Source organism: Lonchura striata, chromosome 3 (assembly GCF_050655825.1).
Source record: "Lonchura striata isolate lonStrDom1 chromosome 3, ASM5065582v1, whole genome shotgun sequence".
Classification (NCBI taxonomy): Eukaryota; Metazoa; Chordata; class Aves; order Passeriformes; family Estrildidae; genus Lonchura; species Lonchura striata.
The window spans coordinates 107,374,240-107,399,238 of NC_140705.1; the positions used below are offsets into that span (position 1 = coordinate 107,374,240).

Here is a 24,999-nt window from a genome sequence, read left to right on the forward strand (position 1 = left end):
TGCTTAATCTAAAAATGCAGGAACTGTTCAGCCATGCTGAGTAGCAGAAGCAATTCAGGCTACTCGAGAGAGCCAGCCCTTTGCAAGCAGATATTAATATATAATTAATAGGGTAGTAGGGTAGTAGAATAGTATCAATTTTTTTTTTTTTTTTTTTTTTTTTTTTTTTTTTTTTTTTTTGCAAAAGAAAACATGCAGCTTCTTTCCTCTGTGTGAAGTCTGTGTGAACACAGGTTTTACATATGCCACGGCTGCCTTGGCAGGAATGGGGATGAAACCAGAGATCTCCAGAAAAGACAGCAGAGCTTTCTCAGACCTCTCAACATCTTACATAACCCTATCATGTTCCCTAGACAGCTGACCTTCAAAATGTCATAAAAATAGGTAATATTAAAAGTTCACTTCTAGAGAGTAGCATCTGGGATTTATATCCTATTCCTGCCATGGCTCCTCAGAAGAAATCTGCCTTAAAGCATATTTTGCTTAAAGGATAAAAAAAGGATACAGTATATTTGCAACCACTATCTTCAACAGTACATTTAGTGAAATATTCATCACTTGTTCTAGTCCCTGAGCTACTTATGAATTGCTTATGTCATTTTTTAGAAGATACCACATAAAGACTTTTTATGTTGGTATTTCTTAACTATCATCCTTCTAACCAAGAAATTTTGCCAGAGGGGCTTTACTTCACAATTACAAAAACTCACGTTTTAGTTTACTTGGTCTGGAACTGTGACACTTTTCTCTTCCTACTAATGGAGAAAAATTCTGCCAGGGAAATACCAGACTGATTTCTCTGATGTGTGGTATTTACCATACTCCCTCGAGATGCTTCTCGTGCATGCTGGGGGACTCAGTTCTGGGCTTTTCTTTCCCATAACTGACACAAATATGCTACTGGAACCCACACCAGGAACACTGGTCAGTTGAAACTTTCAGTCTCACATCCAAAATAACTCTGCACAGGCAACCCAAGGAGGAACACATTGGGCACAATTAGGTATTTAAAAAATCTTGCCTAATAGTTCCCAAAATCCGAAGCTCTTAAGCCAGAGATAAAACAAGAATGGAATATTTCATTTAAATGCTTCAGTATCTAGTTACAAGGCACTGAAAACAAGGATTATGACTGAAGCAGCTTTAGCTATAAGCCTCTCTGCCAACTCCACCTTCCCCAACACAGCACAACCCCTCTCGACTACACATCTGTTCATCACACCTAATATAATCTCAGTTATATAAGCAGCTCCAGCACAAGGCACTTGATATAAATGTTGATGTCATGGTGATTTTTAAAAACAACATTTCTATTAAGATTCTGTCTTCAGCCTTCCCAGCTGGCTGACTGAAGACCATTTCCCAAGATGTTCCAGTTCTTCCCTGCAGAGCTTTCTCATGTATCTTAATAATAATTCATAACATTTCTATTGCACCTTTTACTTTGATTCCCGCTGACATATTCAGCTGTGACTTTCAGAGCAGCAGTAATACTGTTGTAGCTGTGATTGCCTCCAGGATACATCAAGGCAACATTTGTCAGGAAAAGAAATATATTTTACTAGTCCAATTAAGAGAATTATAAAAAACAGAGATCTCACAGCCACATAAGGCCTTCCTCACAAAGTCTGCTGTATTGTCTCTTCTGCAGTTATGAACTAGAAAATGCTTGCTTAATGGTGTGCTGGCCAGAATATTGAATTGATTGGGAATATAACCTAACCTCATTACAAGAGTTATAAGTTTTCAAAGATTTTATAGTTTGAACCAGGGCAGAATCTAATCAAACTAGAAACATATTTTCAAAAGCACTTTTCCTCTCCCTCTCATCATTACACTCTTCACTGACCTCTTTCACCTTTTCATATACGTGTGGATCAGTGAGTAACTATTTACATTTTATGCTGAAAATTAAAAGGCCAAGAAATGCATGCCAGAACAAAGAAGAGAATGTAGATCAATCTAATGCTAAAGCAATCAAGGAGAAAATGAGGTAAAATCACTTTGCAGATCTGTTCCTAGCATTTTCCCTCCCCAGTTTCAGGAACAAGTACAACAAGAAATCACATGCCACCATAAATTAGCCTACCTCTAATAGCATGCACACAAGGCCAAAAAACAATGAGCAAACATCTCTGAATATAATCTAAAAAGCATAAAAATTATTTTCCTTTTGGCATGGATGTAAGATGCTATGAAGTAAAATAACAGAACCCTTAGTAGAGGGTGATTACAGATTTCTCCCATTGCCCAAAGCAGCACTCTCTGATCCCAAGGAGTTAAATTCTACAGCCAAGCATGGCTCAACTTCTACAATCTCATGCAAAACTGGCACCTCTGATGAAACTGTGAAAGGTCATGAGGAGACCATGTGGGACACAGACATCTGAGCAACCCGAAAATCCATTTTACATGTGTGAGTTGATTTAATTATCTACTTAGATGGTAGGAATCTCTTGTCACTGTTGAACTAAGGTCACTGAATCATGAGCTTAAAATATTCTTCATCCCTTTGTCCAGATTTAAGGTTTCAAGGCCATTGTGGCTTTTATGTAACCAACTACGAGATGCTGCCAACAGAGCAGTCATTTCATTGCTACACAACAAAAACATTCAGAATCAGATATGGGAAGAAATGCCTCGAAATGCACGTATGGCTGTGAAATCAGTCACTTTGCAACTTCTGAAAATATTTATTTCTGTGAGCTATGTACTTGCCATATTTGGGAGATGTTAGATATAATCTGTGCAATGAAGAATTACATCTAGATGACACCTAACTGTAATAGCCAGCATATTCCAATGAGAGCCAGTTCATTTGACCTTCTGCATCTTGTTTTACCCAAGCTGGGAACACTCCTGCTATGCCATCTGTTCCTACCACGGAAGCAGCAACACAAGGACACTGAAGAAGATGAGCTGTGCCTTAGCAGTTTGGTCCTACTTGAGCCAAGGCAGCATACGGTCATGTTGTGTGTTCATCAAGACACCAGTGCAATGAACTTCCTAATTTCAGCTGAGGATGGTAGCCAGGCTATGCTAAAAACAACTATGTCACTCATAACTGCAATAACAAGGATGGTAACAGTAACAGCAAACCACAATAGCACTGCCGAGCCTAATGTCTTTATAGTTTTAATTTTCTGTCATTCCCTTCACTTACATTGCACTACAGATCTTTAACTCTGTATTGAAAGGGTTGTTAAATTGTTATACCCTGAGCAAGTGCTCCATTTATCTGGACTAAAGATAGAAGAGATATGAAAGGGGAAAAAAGGGTAATTACAAGTGGCCAAAATTAAGTATTTCTTAGGCCATATTTCCAGGCTGGAATTAGCCAGGTTCTGGAACACGAGCAAAAATGTCCTCATGTCTGTACACAAATCTTGCTGGATACACTTAAAATTTCAAATTGCAAGTCTGAGATCCTCATCTGCTTCTTTATGTGGTGAGTGCACCACAGCCTCACACCCAACTTGCCACATAAATCCATGTACTTTGGACACAGCCTGCACATCACATTCAGCCATTCCATGGCTTTACAATGTCTGCATAATGGAGTATATCTCCCACACTTCCCATTTCCCTGACAGGGCTGATGGACAAGTCTGACAGGGAGGCTTCCTCTGATGTGTGTTGATATGCGGTATATCACAGAACAGCAGAACTGCTGAGGCTCTAAGGGACCTTCTGATCATCTAGCCCACAGTCCCAGCTCAACCAGGGGCAGCTGGCATGGGCTGCCCAGGACTGGGTCCAGTAAGGCTTTGAAAATCTCCTCAGATGGAGACTCCACCACCTCTCTGGGAAACCAGTGCTTGGTCACCCTCACAATGAAAAACTGTTTCCAGATGTTCCGAGGAAATCTCCATTTCAATTTGTGCCTTTTACCTGCTGTGCTGCCACTGGGCACCATTGAAAGCCTGGCTCTGTCTTCTTTGTCCTCCCCACTCAGGTTATTTTTACACATCAGTAAGAGCTTCACTGAGCTTTCTCTCCTCCAGGCTGGACAGTCTCAGCTCTTCTGGCCTCTACTCACAGGAAACAAGCTCCAGTGCTTCTCTCTTCCCAGTGCAGCCCAGGATGCTGTTGGCTGCCTTTCTGCAAGGACACGCTGCTGGCTCATGGTCACCTTCTTGTCCACCAAGACCCCAAGCTCCCTCTCTCCCTTTCTGCTTTCTATCTGCTCAGCCCCAGACTGACTAATAAGATTAAAATGTGTGCCTGCATAACACCAGACTTGGATGTTGATGCACAAATGGCAAAGCAAAAAGAGATCCTTTAGACTAGATAAGGCAGTGGAATTTGTTACAGCCAACTGTGAAGTGTTGATGAGTCAAACATGAGACTTAGAGTGCTCAGCTTGCAGCCACCCTGACTTAAATCATTCCTCTCAGACATTCACATAGGACCAGAACAGACAGTTGCAGTTTTCTGCTTTGAAAACATCACCCTGGTGCAGTTTGATAAGATTCCACTCTCTCCTGCACAACAAAAGAAGATAAATACCCGTGAACACCAGTTTTATGCCTCCTATGAAAAACAACTCATCTTCAACCTTCTACACCCATAATTTCAAACACAGAAATGAAACTTTTACCGGGCTATCTCAACTCCTAGGTCTTTCCAAGGGAAAGAGAATCCTTGAAAAGGAAAATATTCTACAGAATTTGTTACATAGTGAAGATTGCTTCCAATCAAAGGCAAGTGGTCAGTAGCCTGTTGCAGTCTGAAGCATCTTCTGGATTCTTAATTCAATATCCACATGGTAACTATAAAATCTCCTTCCACAGTTAAAGGCTTATTCCATGACTTGAAGACATGGCCAAAGCACACTACGTCTTTCTCTGGATCTTCTGGATCAACTATCCTATCCCACTGTACATGGCAGCAGACGGAAGCTACGGAGCTCATAACTAAGGGAAGGAAGAACACATTCCCAATGACCAAATATGCCAGGAGCCAAAATCAAATTGATCCTCCAAATCATGCAGTAAGAAGGTTGCACCCTCTCCTGAAATTGCCCCTTCATGGCCACAGCAGTGTTCTTAGGACTGAGATTCCAAAGACAAAACCTGCAATACAACAGATGCAGTCACAAAAGGTGGCAGAATTCCACCTCTTCTGCTGAGATCTTACCTATGGAATATGGTTCTGATTTCAAAACTTACTATTACCAGAATGAAACAAAAAGCTCAGGTCACAACAGCTCACGATTCTATAAGAATTTTCTCAATGAAAATAAATGGAAAAGGAATCAATAAAAATCTTAATATGTTGCACTCGTGCTTAATGCACTGCAGAGGAAAGACAGACTATATATGGTCAGTGTTTCCTTTTCTGACTTTTTTTTCACAGAAAGCTCTAGTCTTAGACCTCTGAACACATTAGACAGATGCACAAGGGTTAAAAGGTTAAAAATGTGAAAGTCTAAGTGCATGGTTCACAATATTTCTGCAGTTCTCTCTCAATGCAAAATTCAACTGAATATCAGTCAGATTAATTCTTTTGTTGAAAAATGAATGCAGGATCGATTACCTATGGCCTCTGCATCTCAAAGGATTGTACCTCATACAAGGACAGACTGTAAGCTACAAGTCATCACACCTTCCTTCCAGGAAATTGAGAAATCAGGGATTTAGAAAGTCTTCAAGAAGCATTCAAAACAAGTATCTTGAGTCTTCAGTTTTGAGGATGATTCTAAAGAAATATACTATTTATTTAACATATTTCACAACTTAAATCTTTATTACTCTAGACCCATTATACAAGTCAGAACCTTCCAGAGTCTGAAACAGAGAAATCAGAAAGCACGTGTGCATGATTGCTTATAAAACTAAAATGTTGTATAAAACACATACAGGGCATTCAGGAAACTGAGGTGGGAGATCAGCTCCACTAATTTCTTCAGCCTACACAGACATATGCCCAAAGGATAAAACTATCATCTTCTAGATATTATATCTTTTCTGCACCATTTTAATTTCTAAGTAGTCAGATCTTTTGCCCAAGGAGTCTTCTCACTTGGCACTGCTAACACGTTCCTGAAAAAAATAATCTATCCATTTCAAAATTGAACGGAAGCACAATTTACTAACAATGACTTCAGCTACTTATTCCTCCAGATTTCAAATATGAAGCCACAACTTTGCAGCCCTGAAACAAACTCACTCTGGGGGCAGGATATGGGTTGGATTCTCACCAGGGTGCACAGGGACATCTCAGCTGCTCCTGCATGACAAGTGCCACACGCAATGGGCTCACAGTGGATCAGCACATCTGGGGCAGAGATGGGCATTGCTGTCTTTTCACAAAGCAGCTGTTTGGCATGGCCATACAAATTTAAAAGCAAGATAAATCCAGCACTATGGCAACTGCTTCCAAGGGTACCTGGAGAATCTACATGGTGAGGTCAAAGCAGTGGCAGCATCACTGAGCAGAAGTGGTGACCACTTCAGAATGGAATGAGTACCCTCCTGCACATGCAGAAGACATATTCATGAATAAGGAGAGATGTTCATCCTAAATAATCAGTCTTAGGAGCTGTCACCTGCTCGGGTAGAGTGGATAGAAGATTCACACTTAAATAAATAAAACCTGTTTGATTTAAAAAAATCACTGCCTCCAGCAAACACTTGAGTATATATTTACATGAAGAACAGAAGAATGAGTAGGCAGAGTACAATATTCCACTCCATACCAGAAGCACGTTGCATAAAAATCCCACAAATACAAGCCTGGAGCAACGTCAAGATTATTTTACTGCCTACTAAAAACCTGCAATTTTGCTGTTAAGTTTGATGTTTGGATCAAGGTTTATTAATGGTCTAACAAGAAGTGAAACCAGTCGTAGAACACAATCAGTTTTGGTAGCAAGGGACACATGACCTCACCCAAAGGCCATGGGAGAGGATCTCAACACAGAGTCAGAAGCTGGATTTAAAAGCAGGGAAACAACACTAAGATGTTAACAGTGCTGTTAAAAGGGCAGGATGATGCAGACACTGCCCTTGTTAACAGGCCCCAGGTCTGTGAGCAGTTTTGCAGACAGAGCAAAGCAGAACTGAACAGCATGGCTGAAGAGGAGTCCTGTCATGGGCTTGGCTAAGGGGATCAGACTGTGCAGTTCCAGTTCTTAACTTTTATCCATTTAGAAACCCTTTTGGCTTAGGTCCTTCAACTCATAGCGTGCACAGCATTATCTATTGACAAATAACCTTTATAACATTTAAGCACAGGAGCACGTCTACTAAAAAAGTCAGGTTTAATATTTTCCTGCTTGCAGCTGACTCATAATGTGACTTGAAATTTATATTTAAATCCAGTGTGTGTGTGCACAGTGTGTCTCTTGGTATTTGCTTTGGTTTTTCAAATATGTTGTTAAGTGAAAAATGTTCTGCTGCACAAGCCAAAGATGCTGTACACAGTAAGCTACTGTCAGTCTTAAAATACATACTAACTTTTCAACTGCTACATTGCATAAATAGGTATTTAGAGGCTGTTTAAAAGCAGATAATTTATGTAACAGTTCATAATAAATCCTGTAGCAACAGTACCATTTTCATGCAAATTTGAACTGAATGCCTTTAAAAAATATACTCTTTTTGTCTAATATACCTATTACAAAGGTAAAGCAGTTCAGAAAACAGAGTATTACTGAGCTGTGAAATTTTCAATATACATCATCTTCTATTTTGTGAACATATTGGGTCAGATTCAGCTGTGTCACAAGTCCAGAGATGTCAGAACATTCTGTAATTAGTATTTCCTGCCTTTGTAGAACACTGGACAGATGGTCACATTTTGAAGAGATTTCAGTAGAGTGGCCAGAAGTCTTTCCTTCCTAACAGTGCCATATGATTGAGGTGTCTTAGGTCAGGATCTGCTTTCAAAAAATGATATAAAATCACAATTTCCATGGACTTTTACTAGAAATATGGGATAAATCACATTTGAAAATAAGTCCTTAAATTAAGTCAGTGGTCTCCAGTGGTTTTTTTTTTACATTAATAACATTTGATCTTGAAATGCCACCTCATGTGTCAGGGCTCAGCCCCAGGCAAAGATTTTTCATTAAATGGGCAAATAAATGCTTAGAGGACAAACTCTGGAACCTAAAAGAAATTCAAGCCATCAGTTGTGCAAATAAACTGGAGTCATAATCTAACCTTCAGAGAGACCCAGGGTTTCCCCTACTCAGTTTTATAAATTACAGACAGGATCAAGCAGGGCACAAAATTTCTGCTGTGTAGGCATTAGCCTGCTACAACTGAAGTCTAATTAACAGAAATATAAATTTATAAATTGACACTAAGCTAAAGAAAATTGAAAAGTGAGGTAAATTTTGTATTTTTAAATGCTTTCAAATGCTTAGTGTATCTCTGAAAGTATGATCCTAAATGGATTATCCATGGGACAATCTGTGCAGAGCCAGGAGTTGGATTTCCATGATCCTTGTGGGCCCCTTCCAACTCAGAATATTCTACGATAAGAAATTGTTCCATGAAAATTTGGAAACTGAATTTCTCCACTTAATGGTGACATTTTACTTCTGATGCAGAATTCCTGTGGTCTTCACTGAACCAGGCAACATCAGAAAACACACAGGGAGGCCACAGCATCCCTGTGTGACAACTGGTGCTAAATGCAAAATTTCCAGGCATGGCAGAACAATTCCTGCTCTTCGCTGACTCTGTACCAGCTTCTCCTTCAACACTGACAGCAATTACTGGGAATTAGTGTCAAATGGCCTAGGGCTGTGGGACAGACAGGTATCCCACAAAAATATGGTAAGAGAAGGCTTCCAGGTGAAAGGAGCTTCAGATTTGGAGCCAACAAGTGCTGACCTCCTGAAGGAAGAAGGATCGATGATGATGAAGTACAAATCCCTGTCATGCTCAGCCCTCTTGAATATACAATATGAATTTTCCTTTTTTTTTTTTTTTTTTTAACAAGCTGACATTTCAACCCCCTGCTCCTATTTCTGGCTGCATAACTTTGCATCCTGCATTCCCCATGTATAAAGAACAGGATTCTTGTGTACAAGTATATTTTTTCCTCCAGCAATGCATAAAGGAGTGGGTGTTCACATATGTGTAAGGCATATGTGTTAGCATTCACTCACATTAACATTTTTGGGTTGTCAGTGGCTAGGTCTGTGTGCAAGTAATCATAAGGCAGGTTGAGACAAAACAAGGAAATCTGTCCCATCTGCAAAATTGAATCAATCATGTGCTGTCAGCAGAGATTTAGCTCACAAAGAGCTTGAGTCTTACAACATTTTATTGACTTAAAGGATGTGCTGGTAAAGCAAATGGTATAAATTAATCCATTTCTCACCACAGCATTATCCTTTAAATGTCTAACAGAGGAGCAAGCAAACAAAAAACACGGCTGTCCAAAAATGTCAGGTCTGTAATTCAGTGACCACTGCTAAACCAAGGGGACTGGGATTCTTTTGGCAGCTCCCCTTACACACTTCAGGGATACTATCTGGGTTTTTTGCCTGCCAATTCACGGTTTTTTTACATCCAAAAAGTGTATTGCAGTTGACACAATTTCTTCTCTCTGAAGAGCAGAGAGAAAAGAAGTCTTCTGAGTTGTGCTTCTCTGTCCGCTCAGGGGATCTGAGGAAGCAGGGAGAACAGATGGGCAAAGTAGCATGTGCAAAAGCATCTCTGAACCCAGCAAGTCACTCAGCAGAAGATCCAGAAGGGACCCTTCAGCTGTCAGCTTCCCAGGGGTATCGCATAACATTTTTGGGCCCAGGTTTTTATTTTTTGGTGGCTTTTTTATCACAAGCACTTTCATATATTAAGCTGAAAATGAGAACATCTGTGGGACTTTTGGCATTGACAGCATTCAGTCAGCCCAAGAAACCAATAAGTGGTCCACTGGGCCACAAATCCAGGAGAGGGCTATGACTCCAGAACTGCCCATTCTGCTCTACAGAAACCACTACAACGAGCACGGGGAGGGTACAGCTGAGTTCTGTTCCCACCATGGCATTTTATTTCCTGAGTCTGGGTAGCTCCTCACAAGAAACAGGAATTACATCCTAGCAGCATTTACCACCCACAGGCCCTGACAGATTTAGCAAGAGGTACGGTGATTCAGTACACAGAGGGTGGATTAAAAATAGTGACGTTGTGGCTAAGTTGCCTCCACTGTGTCTCTACACACTTGACAGCCTCAAAGCAGCCACTTACAACACTTGAAAACCAGCTGTGCTACTGGGATTGTGTGTTCACACACCAAGGTCATGAAACATCTCCTGGACATGAAGGCAACGAGGCCAGAAAAAAGACAATCTGGCCAAAAATCCTGCTTGCACAGATAGTTACTGAACAAAACCACTACTTCCTACTCCATGCATTTCAGCTTTAAAAACAGATGAGTCAGGAAGGCGAGTGGAGAGAGCAGCACAAACTCAATAGCATCACCATGCCCCAGGATATATTAAAATGGAGAGAGAAGAGCTCAAATATACAGAGAGACTGTTCTACTTCCACTGCCTGCAATCAGTATGTTCTGGGATAAAACAAACACCCATAATTATGAATGAAGTAATGCTGGACTGTGTCTTTTATACTTGAGCAACTGATCAAGAAATAATTTATCCCTGTGCGAGTCTTGCCCTTGTAAGTGTGCCAAGGTCAGTGTCACTTTAGGTTATCAGCTGTTGGAAGTGCTGGCTAAGTTAAACTGCCTAGAGCAAGCTTTAAACTTACATATTCGACTTCTTTGACAAAATGTCCGTGTCTTACTTTATCTGAATTTGCAATCCCCTGATAGTGCAAGGCACATTCTTCCCCTGTGCTCCTTATTCTCTGTCCTTATTTCCCTTTTTGGCTCAGATAAGTCTTCTATATGTAGCAGACCAAGACTTGACTACAGAGAACATACAAGCATCACTCAGTTGACATTCACCATTATATGTCTGTCTTAAGAGATAATACAAATTAGATTTAAATCCTGGTAAAGTGGGGTTTTTTCCATTAAAAGGTTGCTGTATGTGCAGTTTCTTAAAGTGATTTAATTTTTTTCTTCTTCAACTTGCCATAAAACCAGCAATCTCCTTATCAAATATGCTGCATCCCCACTACGAGCCACAGACTAGGACCTAAATGCCATTATTGAGTAATCTGAATGCAGGTTTTTGCTTTGGTCACAGTCTTAGCAAGTGTCCCAAAGGCAGGAGTACCTCTGGTCTGCCCTGTACCTTCACAGCAGCTCAGGCCCTTTGTTTCAGTGAAAGTTAAGGGACTTTAAGTTTTTTTCAGTGCTTAAGCTAATTCTAAAGCAGTTCTTAAACTCCAAAGTCACTTCACTGTTTTTTTAAGGTGTAAACATGTTTTTTCATTCAAATCTGTCAGTATCAGCACTCACTTTTACTTAGAAATTCAATGTTAGAAAAAGGAACTGCTTGGATGCAAGAGGATTTTAACAACCAGGTATTCCCCAGGTAAACCTGGCAGGAGCAGAGCCCAGGCAGCCTGATAGGCTTTGCAGCACTCCATGAGATTAGGAGCAAAAGCTTTCAGAAATCCCTTTTCCAAACTGAATCTGGATCAGTTATTCCATGGGCAAATGTGATTTTTCCTTTATTATACCAGTACTACCAAATGTCTAACCTCCGAAAATCATTCTTTAAATATAAAATAAGTAGCATGCTGAAGGAAAAGGGAGAAAATATTTATACTTTAAATAGCACAAACCAAATTCACAGACTTCTGTGTTGCTGTTTCAGTTAAATCAGTCCCATTTTCTGCTTTGGCTGTTTCCAGCAACAATTCAAGTTGCAAAGTCTCTGTCCTGTGCAAGGGCCCATACAGTACCAGAAGAGCAGAGAGCCATTTTCTCAAGGAATGAGCCTATTATGAATAGAAGCCAAACAGATGCATGGCATCTTGCAGAAACCTGGTTAAAAACAGAAAGATGAACATTAAACCTCTCAGCAGGATCAGATTGTTCAACAAAAGGCACAGTTGGTATGGAAAGATGAACCTTTGCTCCACTGTCTCCTCTTCAGAGCTAAAAATAATAGTGAGTCATGCCAGTAGCGGTTTTGCTATTTAGCTTTACAAATTCAGGTCATTAGGCTTGGATGTACAGAATCACTCCCTTCCTACCACAGATCATCTGAACTGATAGTAAGGAACACTCAGGACTGGACACTGACCAGGTCTTGCTTTCAAAACTCACTAAGATGGCCCAGAACAAACCAAAAGAACACAGTCAAGTTCAATAGGAGAGGCAAGAGTCAAACTACCATTACAACCAGGAAAAGAAAGGAAGTTTTAGATAAAGCTCTGAATAATATATCCCTTGACATTTTTCCCCATCTAGCACATCCCTGTCTTGTTTTTCTGACTCTTATTTGTATTTCTGATCAAGGCAAACAGTTAAAAAGTGTGCGTGAAGACATTTTTTAAAAGACAGTTGATCTAGACAGCAGAGAGACCAGATGATCCGGAGAAGGCTGAATGGGAGCCAAATTACAAAAAGAGACATATTAAACATTTTTTTAATTGCCTAGTAGCTTCCCAGAGAATCTGTTAGAAAAGGCACTAGTCCACCTGTTTGTTTTATTTTCAGGTAGGTACTTTTAAAAATAAGTCAGAGGAAGAGATAAGTAGAGATGGACAAGGATGCAAGGGAGAAAGAATGAGTGGTCTTCAGACACTGAAACCAGAGGGACCAGCATCATCTTGTGTTGTAGAAAAAAAGCAGATTTTCCTCATCCCCGCATGTACATTGAGTGGGGCACCATTTTAGAACTGTTTCATGAGATTAAATCTCTTCATCTCACACAAACTCCTCCCACCCCGACCTCCTCCATTCCCAAGGTCAAGTGTAGGAGGTAATACAGAGGATCCAGATTTGCTCTTGTAGGGAATTTGGCTGTGGCACTGGCCACCAGAGTCCCCACAGCCTGAATGCCTGCCTCGGAGCAAGATGGAAATTCACAGGAGAAATGGAAAGCTGATGAATAGGAAAATCCCTACATCATCCTATTTCCAAACACGTTCAGATCAGGGGAAAAAACTAGCAAATGGATTTCCAAGCTAACAAACAGCAGACTCGTGTTAACATTCACAGTAAGCTGCCAGTCCCACTGGCTCCTGAAACCCTGCTGCAGCTCCCTGCACTGCCTGGGGTTTGTGCTTCTGAGGAGATTTTATGATAACAGAATCACTTGACTGCAAGGACAGAAAACATCAGCATTTGGAAAACATTTCTTCTAACACTACAGGTATATATGCACTACCAAAGGACTTTTCCCTCTCCAATAAAACAACCAAAGAATTAAACTGAGATTAAGTAAGGCAAAAGGGGATCATAAATGCAAAGATGACAACAGAGCTGGTACATTGTTCCTCTGGAAAAAAATAATTATCAGATCGGATTTATAAAACATATTAAAAATCAGATCAGATTTATAACTGTTTGGCCTGGAAGTCTGCATTTTTTAAATCACAGCTTCAGACAGGTCAGGATGGCAAATGTCATGAATCATTTACCTGTGATACTAATGCACTGCAGCAAAACCTCCAGTTGCCATAATTCTGAGCTATTTTAAATGAGTGCCCCCTTACATTTATTAATATTCTAATAACATTAGCATTTAAAAAAAAAAAGTTCAAAATACTCTTTTTTTCAGTCCTGTAACCTTGGCCTGGCTGACATACTGACTTCCTGAGCAGCATAGATCTGCCTGCTCCAAGTACAAGGTTCCTCAGACAGCCTTTTGGAAGAACCAAGAAAACTCTTCCACATGCAGAACCCAGGGTTAAAAAATACACCTATTCGTAGCATCCAGGAAACACACCTCCTAGTACATCAAGGCTACTGCAGCAAGGCATCTTTCATCTTGGTTTTGACAAAATTCCTCTCCCCGCAGTGAACACAATTTATCTGATGGATTTCTCTTTGAAATGAGGAATGAAGTCCGTCTCTGTAACATTACTGAATATGAAATAAAAATGAAATAGAATCTAAATATACCCAACACTTTCCCGCTCTCCATCCCTCACATGAATCCAGTATCACTCTTGTGCCTAAAGAGAAGCATTAGAGGCAGTGCTCATCCATTTTTCAGTGTAAAAAGCAACCTTGTAAATGCTAAGAACCAGCATAAGAACCTTGGAAAGACTGTCAGTGAGTGTAGTGTATTTTTTGCCATTTCATTCCTGGGTTGTGGCTCTTTTTTTGGTTTCTCACTCTTATTCAGCATATACACATACATCTCTCTATTTATCTTCCTCACTACCCATCCACCTCTCCATAAGATTAATAAGGGGCACTCTCAAGTGCATTAGTGCATGGCTGCATGCAAAGACAGATATATACCCCTCTTTTATAACCAAATGCCTCTTCCTGCAATTTCTTCCACTGGCATCTGTTACAGCCACTGTGCAGAGGTGTGTCCCATCATGACCTAATTTCCAAGAGATCTTAGGCATAATGGAGTTGGGCTTCATCTACACACATTGTGCAGTCATTCATGTATTTTATCTGGTGAATATTTTCACTAGTGTTTTCCCTTTGAACTAAAATATCCTAGCCTCTACAGAACAGCCTAGTCATGAGAAAATCAGTCCTAGACTGGACCTTTCTTGTGTTGGTCTCTGAGACAGACACACTGGATCAGAGCAGCACTGACAGATGATGCACAGGCTACCAGCAGGGAAGGACTCTGCTAGACTTGAAAGCTGGATTCTTTCATCTGGGCAAGCATTTCTGAGTGTCAAAAGAAAAGGGAGCAAGGCCTGAAACAGCAGCCTCTCTTGTTGGGACATGAATCCCACAGGGCAGAGTGAGGGGGAGTTTTAAAAGGTGGGTACTGTGCTGTCACCATCATGTCACACCCTCCAGCTCACCCATGTAAATGCAGATGGTATTAACCTGGAATTGTGTCTAAAGAAAAGAGACTGTTTCCTCCATACTTCCTCTCTGGCCCCACAGAAGAACCTAAGGCCTTGGAGAAGAGAAGAAGGAGTGCGGAATAAAGAGCATGTGATGTTTTATGAGTCAGCAATGGAAAGAAGTGCCCGGGATGATTAGCTCTGAACCCAAGGAGGGATAGAGCAGGAGCAAGGATTGTGGTTGCAGCAGCTTGGTGCTCCCCCAGAATGGTTATGACTGTACTTTTGGGGAAGTCATGGTCCCCGTTTAGAGGAGAGAAGAATGTTCTACACTTTTACAAGATCAAGAGAAATGTCTGTGCATTTTCATTTTTTACTATTGCTCGTGATAACACCATTTTATCTTAATTCCTTCAAGATTACTGCAAAGCTGGTAATTGCAATCAAGCTATTTTATAAGTCCAATTTACAGGAGACCAAATTATTTATTATTTATTTTCTGTTCTAAGTGGATCATTTGTGTTTTCTCTGAGTAAGACGATGTGTACAAAATATCCCTAAAAATGTCAACGAAGTGGAGAGATACAGAAAAATGCCTCTCATAAGTACCCATTGCTTCCAGAATACAAATAATTCTTACACAAACACAGCAATAGTGTGGTAGGCTTTCACAGAGTATTAGAAATATATAAGAAAACCCCACTGTATGCCATGAAGTTTTTACAGCTAAAAGATTTACCCCATCCCCACACTATTGCAGATCCCCTCTTGCTAATTCACCTTAGTGCTGCTCTAAATCTAACTTCCATTTTAGCCTAACCAAGCAACTCCTCCCCATGCACTCTCCAATATCCCCCACCTCTCCCCCTGCCATTCCTGAATGAATGACACAATCTTGCTGGATATTCACAATTACCAACTATTTCACTCAAAATGGGAATGCAGGGACTAGGGGTGACAGCTGTCAAGCAGCTGCTTATCAAAATTACAGTTAAAATGGTTTATTTGCAAACACACATGGAAGTTGTAAGCTATTGACTGGCTTTTGTGTGGATCTAATCTAGTACCACAGGGCTGTTCAGTATATACAACTTCACTCAGTCTGCAGAAGTAAAATACAAATTCACTTGGGTGCAATTTACTGTGGCAATAACCATACTGTTTACATCATGATCAAGTACAAAGAGTTGGTCTAATATCCCCAAGGAGAACGAACTGTGTAAATAAGCATATTTTATGGGAGGGTTCTGAGATTTATTCCTGATGCTTTCCATTTGTGACTTTGGAAAAGCCTTGCAAGCCCTTCAGAATGAGCAAGGTAAAGCTGACCCTTTTGATAGCTGCTGGTAAAACATCTGATCTTGTGTTAAGCACAAACTTAGCTGTGACCTTCACTAAACCAGAAAAATGGAAGTTCCACCATTGAGAATCACAACAGCTCCTTCTGTGCTGGCAGCGACACATGAACATTGGAGCAGCTCCAGCTGAACTTCAGCTCCCAGGCTGTTAATTAATCCATAACTTTTGTAAAACTCTTTGCTGGGGCAGTGTGCATCCTTCCAGCCTGACCCAGGAAAGTGACAGCAGCAGTCAGGATGGCCCAAGACACAGCACTGATGGATTTGTACTGACAACAGCACAGTGGAGGAAGTTACACTTGGGAATCCCACACTAGAGATGGAAATCCTCAGAGCCCTGTGTTACAGCAATGATGATTTGAGTTAGACTCGACAAAAAGATTTATAAAGGTTTGAGAATGAAGCATTTGGATAGAGGGTAGGGTTTCCAACCTGAAGTCTCAAATGGTAACATGCCTGAGGTAAATGTGTGACTCCTGTGTTCTGGGCAGGAGGGTAAACTACAGGCACTCCTGAGCTCTTTTCCAGTCCTGTTTCTGTGACTGCTCTGAAGTGTGTTGTCCCATGGCTTGAAAGATGGAAATGAAATTTCTGTTCCATAGTTTTTTACTGTACACACTTGCTGGTGCTAATGACAGAAGTGAGAACAGGACCCCATGTTTACAGGCTTCTTTTTCTGAGCATCTTCTCCTCCCTCCCAGCATGCATGACAGCTTTTCTCTTGAATCTGTATGGCATTCTCCAGCCTCCTGACAGATAAATAGATACGAGTTCTGCTGCCTTTCTGCAGTACCAAAAAAGATCTGAAGGCTTTGCATTTTCAAAGACAACCTCTTCTTTTTAGCGTGTTCTCTTGGTCTCTGGAATGGGAGTCCAGTGATATAATGATTCCTCTGATTCATGTGCATGCCATATCCCATTTTTTCTTTAGCAGTGTACAAGAGAGTGTATTTTTAGGATATTATCTCATGATACCCTTGATAACCCAACTTCTACATAATCTAACCCTTAGTAACATAAACTATTTTCTTCCTCAGGCTATTGTAAGCTATTTACTCTTTTCAGTTTCCATATTTTGTACATTATTCTTTTTGAAGAATTTGGCTTTACGCCGAAACTCTGCTGCACCCTTAGCAGAAAGGATCAAGGGACCAGACCTGTTTCATCCTTCTGTGTCCTCTGCATTACATCTTAAGTTTTCATGAGCAAACGTTTGTAAGCTGAAACCATATTTTTATGGGAACACATTACACATCCACTGATTTCTAAAGAGGGACGGGCAGTATAAGGCAATGACACTCAAGCCACAGCCTGCATGGAGCTGCCTGTCATGCAATGATCTTCTCTCTAACCGTTCAAGCATGTTAGAATTCATTTAAAACACATGCAATATTTCTCTAATGTTGTCCTTTTGTGTAAATTGTGATCATGAACCACATGGCTGAGCAAGGCAGAAATACCTTTCCTCTTAATATGAACTTTACACCATGAGAAACCTGCATAACACCATTTTTCAGGGCTCTACCCTAACTCATGATACTTTTTTTTGGTTGTTATTCTGAAGATGTTTTTGCTGTCTGGAAAAATGCCATGTGCTATCTCAGACATAAAGGAGTCACACAAATAAACCACACTGGAAAAACTCTCTGTGATTTGCTTAAGTAGCAATTTAAGTGAATAGGAAATCAGCTGCTCATCTCAATTAGAAGACAGTCACAGCCAAAAAATCCTATTATAGAGACCATGTTATAAAAATGTGGATTAGGAATTTCCCTAAGTTCTATTTACAGAAGAAAGTGCCGGATGAAGATCCAAAGGATCTCTTCCCTCTATATGGCAACATCTGTTTCTTATGTGAAATGTGTCTTCAAGACATTTAATCTTTCTACAGCCATTTCTCCATCTACAAAGGAGCATAATAAAACTTATGTTCCTTTATAAAGTACTTTCAACTCCATGGATGAGAAGAGCTATATTTTTTTAAAAAGTCACATTTTTAGTACTGTTGTTACTATTAAGCTACCACAAGCAAGAATATTTGTCAAATTATGAGTTTAATGAGATAGGTCTATCAAAAGTAAGTAGGGGTGCTGGCAGAAAAGCCCCTATTCCCCTTTCTGAAGTTGGTCATCAGTGAAAAAAATCAATTAATACAGAAATGCTCCTGATAAATTTTAGACCCTCCTTTAGACCTTTTAGCTAAAGAAAGCTTGGTACAATCCCTTAACAACAAACAGAAGAGCAACCCAGGATAGACACTACTCGATTTAAAAGGTCCCAAATGTGGAAACACATTTACCCCACAGGATCTCAGTGAGCACAGATGGCACCACCAACCACTTCCTCTGTTTACAGTAAGAGGAGAAAGAAACATCCCGACTTGGATAAATCCCATCAGCAGCCCAGCTGTTCAGGAAAAGCCATTGGGAGCCTCCTCTGAGAAGCAGGAGGCCAAACTTGGTGCAAACAGAAGCAATTGTGCAGTCAGGTCGAGGGTGAGCGTGGACACCAAAAACTGTTGCTATAAACCACTGTGAGAATTAATAGATGTACAGCCCATAATTGGTTCATAATGCCCTGCTTGTGCCACCCCGAAAGAAGGAGCTGAAGAGATGTAAAACCAAGTGAGGAGATCCCAGTTTCACAGTTAAATTGCTGAATTTGGTAGGATCCTTGTATCTTCAGTCCCTTAATATGTTAGCAAAGCAAATTTTTCCACTTAGTGAATCAAATTGTGCACACTACACCACTTTATCCCTCGAGCTCATTTTCTGACTAAGCAATACCCACCAGTAAGTGTAGCCCAGCCTTCAATCACATTTGCACTGGCACACATCAACTATGAATTCAGGCCATACTTTGTCCTTTTCCTGCCTAAAACCTCATGAAAACCCATAGCTCAAGTGCAAGGTTTCCTGCTTCTAATAATGTGTATTTTGTTATAAAACTAAATTAATTGTAATCAGACTTAGACCATATTTGAAAAAAAAAAAAAAGCTGAGTACATGATCAATCCTGCAGAAAAAAAATCTGTAAGCATCTGTAAAAGTTAAAAAAGATAGCATTTTCCTAATTCTGGTATGACTATTTAATTATTAAACCCCACAAATAGCAACAACAAAAATCACGAATAGTAGATAACCTTCTACTTCGATAAAGCTCAGTTTATACTTTGCTAAAATTCCTATTTCTTATTCCAGTAACATTTTCTTTGGGAGGTTCTCAAACTCCCTCCTAACACACCCACAAAATACATCGCTTATCTACTTTACAGATGAGAAAATAAAGCAAAGCATAATTAATTGATTCTCCTAAAGTTGTAATCATCCCTAATGCAGAGATCAAAGATACTCTATTGCAATCCTGGGAGTAAGGGAGCAAAGCAGAGAAGGAAAAGTTAACCTCAGTCTCCAAATGACACAGCACATCAGTGATAAAGCTCCTTCTTGCACAGTGCTAAGAAACTGATTGGAGATTAATCTATCAAATATGCCCACCTCTCTCAAGGCTGTAGGCAGATGGATGTGCCACTAAGACAAATGATGAACTGCCATCCTCTAATGTCACCAGCCTTGCCACTTGCAATCAGAGCAGCACCGGAATGGTGCTGAGAACAGAGGTTGCATGAGGTACACCTGGGACTGAGATTCTGTCACTGTGGGAAAACAAACTTCCCTTCCAAAACACTGAGCTTCTCCAATAAGCTGGAGGTTAAAAAAATCCTGCAAAATAACTGATGATTTCATCAAATGTACAAGGAACTCGAGGCTGAAATGTCTATTTTGCTTGACAAAAAACACGGACGCACAGAGAGGGAGACAATAAAATACATTAACTGCAGACTTAGTGAGATGGTATCAGAAAACATTCAGAGTTTTCAGAAAACCTTCTTTATAATCCCAAAATCACATGTAAGGCACTTATGGCAAATCTCTGTCTGGCTTTTCTTGCCAGAAACAACTGCAGGCTACCAAAATGTCAGCCCTATCATAGGCCTGCATCAGCAGCACACATCAAAAACTTGTGTTACCTCAGGGAAACAAATCCACCATCTTCAGAAACCCAAGGGATGTGGTTTGATGGCCACTACATCCAAAGTCATTGGTTAGTTACCATAACCACGGAATAACCAAAATTTCATTCAAATGCAATACAATCACAGAGCAATAACAATTCAGCCTTAGTCTACAGAAAGAAGCTCACTGCTGTTTTTCATGGAATCACTAAAATTCAGTATATTTGAAGGTTTCACAACCTGCCAGATTTCTTTGCAATCATGCATGACGTACTTCCTAGCTTAAAAGCACTACTGATGTGCAGGGATGTTGCCTGCAAAACATGCAACCAGGGAAACACCACAAATTGATTACAATGCCAAAAAAAGGCATTTTTTTGCCCTGGGAGCTACAGGGAACCAGAAGCTGAATATAACCCAGCATCATCCTATAATGACAACAAAGGAATCTGGGATGTCTGAGCAGGAGGAGAGCTCCAAGGCACAGGATATTCCTCAGCTCTGCTCAATGCCAGTGAGGCATATTCCACAGGGAAGTGGTTCCATGACAGCAAGCTCACAGTCTAAATGACCAGCAATCCAGAAAGTACAACAAAAACTTAGGAAAAGTTCAGAGAAACTGGAGCCACCCAGGCTTTGGAGGAACTGGAGTGTGCATTTCTGCAGCAGAACATCAAAGAGATGAAACAGACCATGAAATACAGCCAGAATGCTGACCCTGCTTGAGGCCAGGAGGCAAGACAAGGTCATGGCTCTCTCCAAGCCTATGGTGATGTGTGCTGCAGCCCTAGACTCCCCACTGGGCCCTGCAGAAGAACAGAGTTCACCCAACTGACCCATGACAACAAAGCAGGCACATGCCCAAGTCACATCTGGGTACAAGACCACATAACAAATCTCAAAAACAGAAGATTATTAAACTTTTTTTTTCTCTCTCTCTCCTTTGAGATTTCGTCATCATCCACTATTGCAATACAGTGGAAGGAATTTGAAATATATTTAAAAATTCACTGTTACAGCTATTATCTCCATACTACAGTTTTCACAGCGAACTCTGTACAATACCTTCAGACTCTGGGGCAAGTTGTCATCAGCTCCAGCCACTACACATTTCATTTTTCCTCATACCAGCCTTCCCAGCTTTGTCTCTTTTTTGGTTCCTCCTGATGAGGAGCAGCTGAGGGAGCTGGGGAGGCTCAGCCTGGAGGCTGGGGGGGACCTTATCACTCTCTACAACCACCTGAAAGGAGGGTGCAGCCAGGAGGGGGATGGCCTCCTCTCCCAGGTACGAGCAGCAGGACAGGAGGAAATGGCCTCGAGTTGCACCAGAGGAGATTTAGATTGGATGTTAGAAACAATTTCTTCACCAAAAGGGTGATCAAGCATTGGAACAGGCTGCCCAGGGAGGTGGTTGAGTCAACCACCCCTGGGTATTTAAAAGATGTGTAGATGTGGCACTTGGGGTCACGGTTTAGTGGTGGCCTCAGCAGTGCTGCGTTAACACTTGGGCTCGATGATCTTAAAGGTCTTTTCCAGCCTAAATGATTTTGCAAACAAAAATGATTAGATGAAAGCCACAGGCTGAAGTATGAGAGATACACTTTATCCTCGGTATCAGCAGAGTTTTAAATACATCAGGGATGAATGAGGGATATTGATAGCTGGAACGTTTGCTCATTTGAGTTCACTTCTACAGCAAATCTTTTCGCTAGATTCACTTTTGCGAAAGTCAAAGTGTAATAAACAAAGTTATTCTCTGTAGGGTTATTGGCAAGAAAAAAAGAGTTATAAGTAGTATTGATTTGGGGTGAAATGGTAGAACGTGACAATCAATAGAGCTTAGTCAGATATAAAATAGAAGGAGTCACACAAGTCATGACAGGATTATTACAGGAGACAAATCCTGGTATCAGCCAAGGAAGGGAAGAAGCTGTAAATGGGATCCAAAATATAAGCTGTGGATTGCTTTCTAGAAAAAATAACCCTAAATTATTCATTTAAATGTTTTAATATGTGAGGTAGTTTTTATTTCAGCATATTGTCAGTGCTGTTTTTCTAAAGCTTTTGAAACAAATCTTTCCACCTCCATAGTATTTTCATTAAATGTCATCAAAGCTCTTTTGAAATCTCTGAGATAAGTATGATTATCCTTATTTAACAGATAATGAGAAGATAGAAGGAGACTGGAGCTACATTTTCCAAACCAGTCAGTAATGCCGCGTGCCTCATGTCTAAATACACAAATCCATAAAATGATTTTACGAAATCTCCTTCTACAAAAATGAAATTTTCAAAGGTCCTGGGAAATCACAACTTTGGCCAACAGCTGCTTACAGAGATCCCAAACTCTGTGTCACAGGTTGGGTAGCCAAAAGCTGAGCCCTCAAAGCAAAGACAGCAATCTATGTAAGCACAGTGAGCTTGTTCACAGATACAACAGAGCCTTAAAATAGGAGGGATGCTAATTCACAGTCCTCTGTTCTAATTACAAAGCTCATTATTTTTACCACTCGAATGACTCAGGGTGAAAGAAACCCAACAACTGTATATTCTACCACATGAAAGGACTGTACATTTGCTGGGATTTATACAGTGCCTACCTTCTGAGCACAACCATACTGGAAAATAATAGCAATAATCAGAACAGCAATTAATGTTTTTCACTGGTGATTGTGCCCATGCACAATTTTTCAGTGCATTGCCTTTTCCTAGACTCTGGTCTAAAAAAACACCCCAAATGATTGAAATATACTAAAATGATTTACAAATGAAATTTGATACAGAATTAGTTATACTACTGAGGTGAAAGGCAGAGGCGTTAGTAACGATCAGCATTGCACAGTGATTTATTGCAGGCTGTGATGAAAACTATTCCATTCGAGGGGGATATAAACCATACTTTGAAGAACCTCTTGCACTAATCGTTTAATAAGTGCTGACAATCAAACTGTGGGATATGCAGAGCCTCAGGGAGGAGGGGGCCTTGGAGCAGCTTCAATTTTATGAATGGAGCCATAAGAAGGAGGTTAGAGAAGGACAGGAGCATGCACAGCTCCAATCCGGAGAAAGGCACAGGACAAACTGCATAGCACCACCACACTGAAACATGAGCTGCCCAGGAAATCAAGGGTTACACAGTTGCAATAAAATATTTTTTTTTTTTTAAAGCCATTGATTTCTAAAGAGGGCTATGTAGTGACTGCAACAGTTTAAAAGCTTTTTTAGCTGGAATCACATTTGCAGTCACGGGATTTCTATTGGAAAATGGCATTATCGTCTCCAGAGAGAAAACTAGGACTGAATCAGGGGGAGGATGGAGAAGATGACCTTTTGAAGTCTTCTTCAGCCGTATTCCTGTAAGTCCATATTCAGTGACAGAAAATACATCTGGACTGGAGCTGTTGTGGCTTATGCATTCAAGTTAGAAAATTTTGGCATAAGTCTTTGGCATGAGAAGAAGCCCAAGCAATTTTTATATCGGGCTCTGTCTGCCATTAGTGATGCAGTTCAACCATAAAATGGCTTATTCCCCCAACACAAATATATAATACCATGCCAGAGTAGGAATGTGAAGCTGCTCTCATTATCACAGTTAAGTTCATTTTTTGCAGCAAAGCAGTTTACTTTAAGACTTTTCCAGTAATCCAAGTCTAATTATGGAATCAATTTAAAACAATTTTGTAATTAAAAGTACCTGCTGAAATATCTCACAGGCTCAATAATTTAAATGATAGTGTTAAAAAGGTAATTAAAATTAAAAAGGCCAAATGAGGCTGGGTCGCTCTTCCACTAGGAGAGTGCTGAAGGACGTTGCAAACCCGAATCGCCAGCTTCCTCCCCAAATTCCTGCTTTCCCCAGCTGCGGGAGGATTTCTCACTAAGAGTCATCCAAGAGATGTCTGAGCGGACCGCGGTGGGGCAAGGCTTTTTAAATTATTTTTTGTTTTCTTTTAAATTCAGAAAATTACGCTGTTTCAAACCGAAGCTGTACTTAGAGAGAGCCAGCGCTCTCTAGCCGGGGGTCCGCACGCAGGGCGCCCAAAGCTGCGCGGCCCCGCGGCGGGCAGGGAAGGGGTGGGGGGCGCAGGGGGGGAACTTTCCCCGCTGCCCCCGGGTCGGGGCGGCGGGGCCGGCTGGGGCTGGGGCGGTGGAGGGGACCGGGGCCGGGGCCGGGGCGCCTCACTCACTCACCGCCCGCCGCCAGCCCCGGGCCGAGGCTCAGCGCCAGCTGCAGCCACAGCGCCGCGGCCAGCGCCCGCCGCCGCGCCGCCGGGAGGGCACCGCCGCCGCTCGCCTGCTTCCCATGACACATCTTCTGCCCGCCAAAGGCATCCGGTTCGCCGCCACCTGCAACGAGAGAGCCGCTCCGCCTCGCCGCTGCCCGGGGGCTCCGCGCCGCCCCCGCCGCCGCCGCCGCTCCCCCCGCCAGCCCCGGAGCGCTCCCGCCCGCCCCGGCCCCGGCCGTGCCCCCGCCGCCCCTACCTGCGGGGGCCCCCCCGGCGGAGCCGGCGGTACCTCCGCGGCCGCTGCCGCCGCCTCCGCCGCTGCGGCTCGGCAGCCTGCCGGCGCCGGGCGGAGCGCACACGCACGCACTGGCTCACTCGCGGCGCTCACACAGGCGCACAGGCACCCCTGCGCTCCCCGCGGCCGGCCGGCCCCACCTGGCAGCGGGGCAGCGGCAGCCGCAGCGCGCACCTGCCGGGCGCGGAGCGGAGCGGCGGCGCGGGGGGCCCCGGCGCGCCGGGCACGCATGGCAGCC

At 41.7% G+C, this 24,999-nt stretch overlaps 1 protein-coding gene across 1 annotated transcript in view; it reads right to left on the reverse strand.

Moving 5' to 3' along the window:
- The window catches only part of SUSD4 (sushi domain containing 4), a 69,278-nt gene extending 44,507 nt beyond the window's left edge, over positions 1-24,771 (reverse strand). Inside the window, 2 exon segments of the mRNA XM_077781863.2 lie at positions 24,432-24,587; positions 24,756-24,771. Of these exon segments, the coding sequence (XP_077637989.2) occupies positions 24,432-24,552 (121 nt within the window). The 5' untranslated portion in view covers positions 24,553-24,587; positions 24,756-24,771.
- Positions 24,772-24,999: the final 228 nt, after the last annotated feature.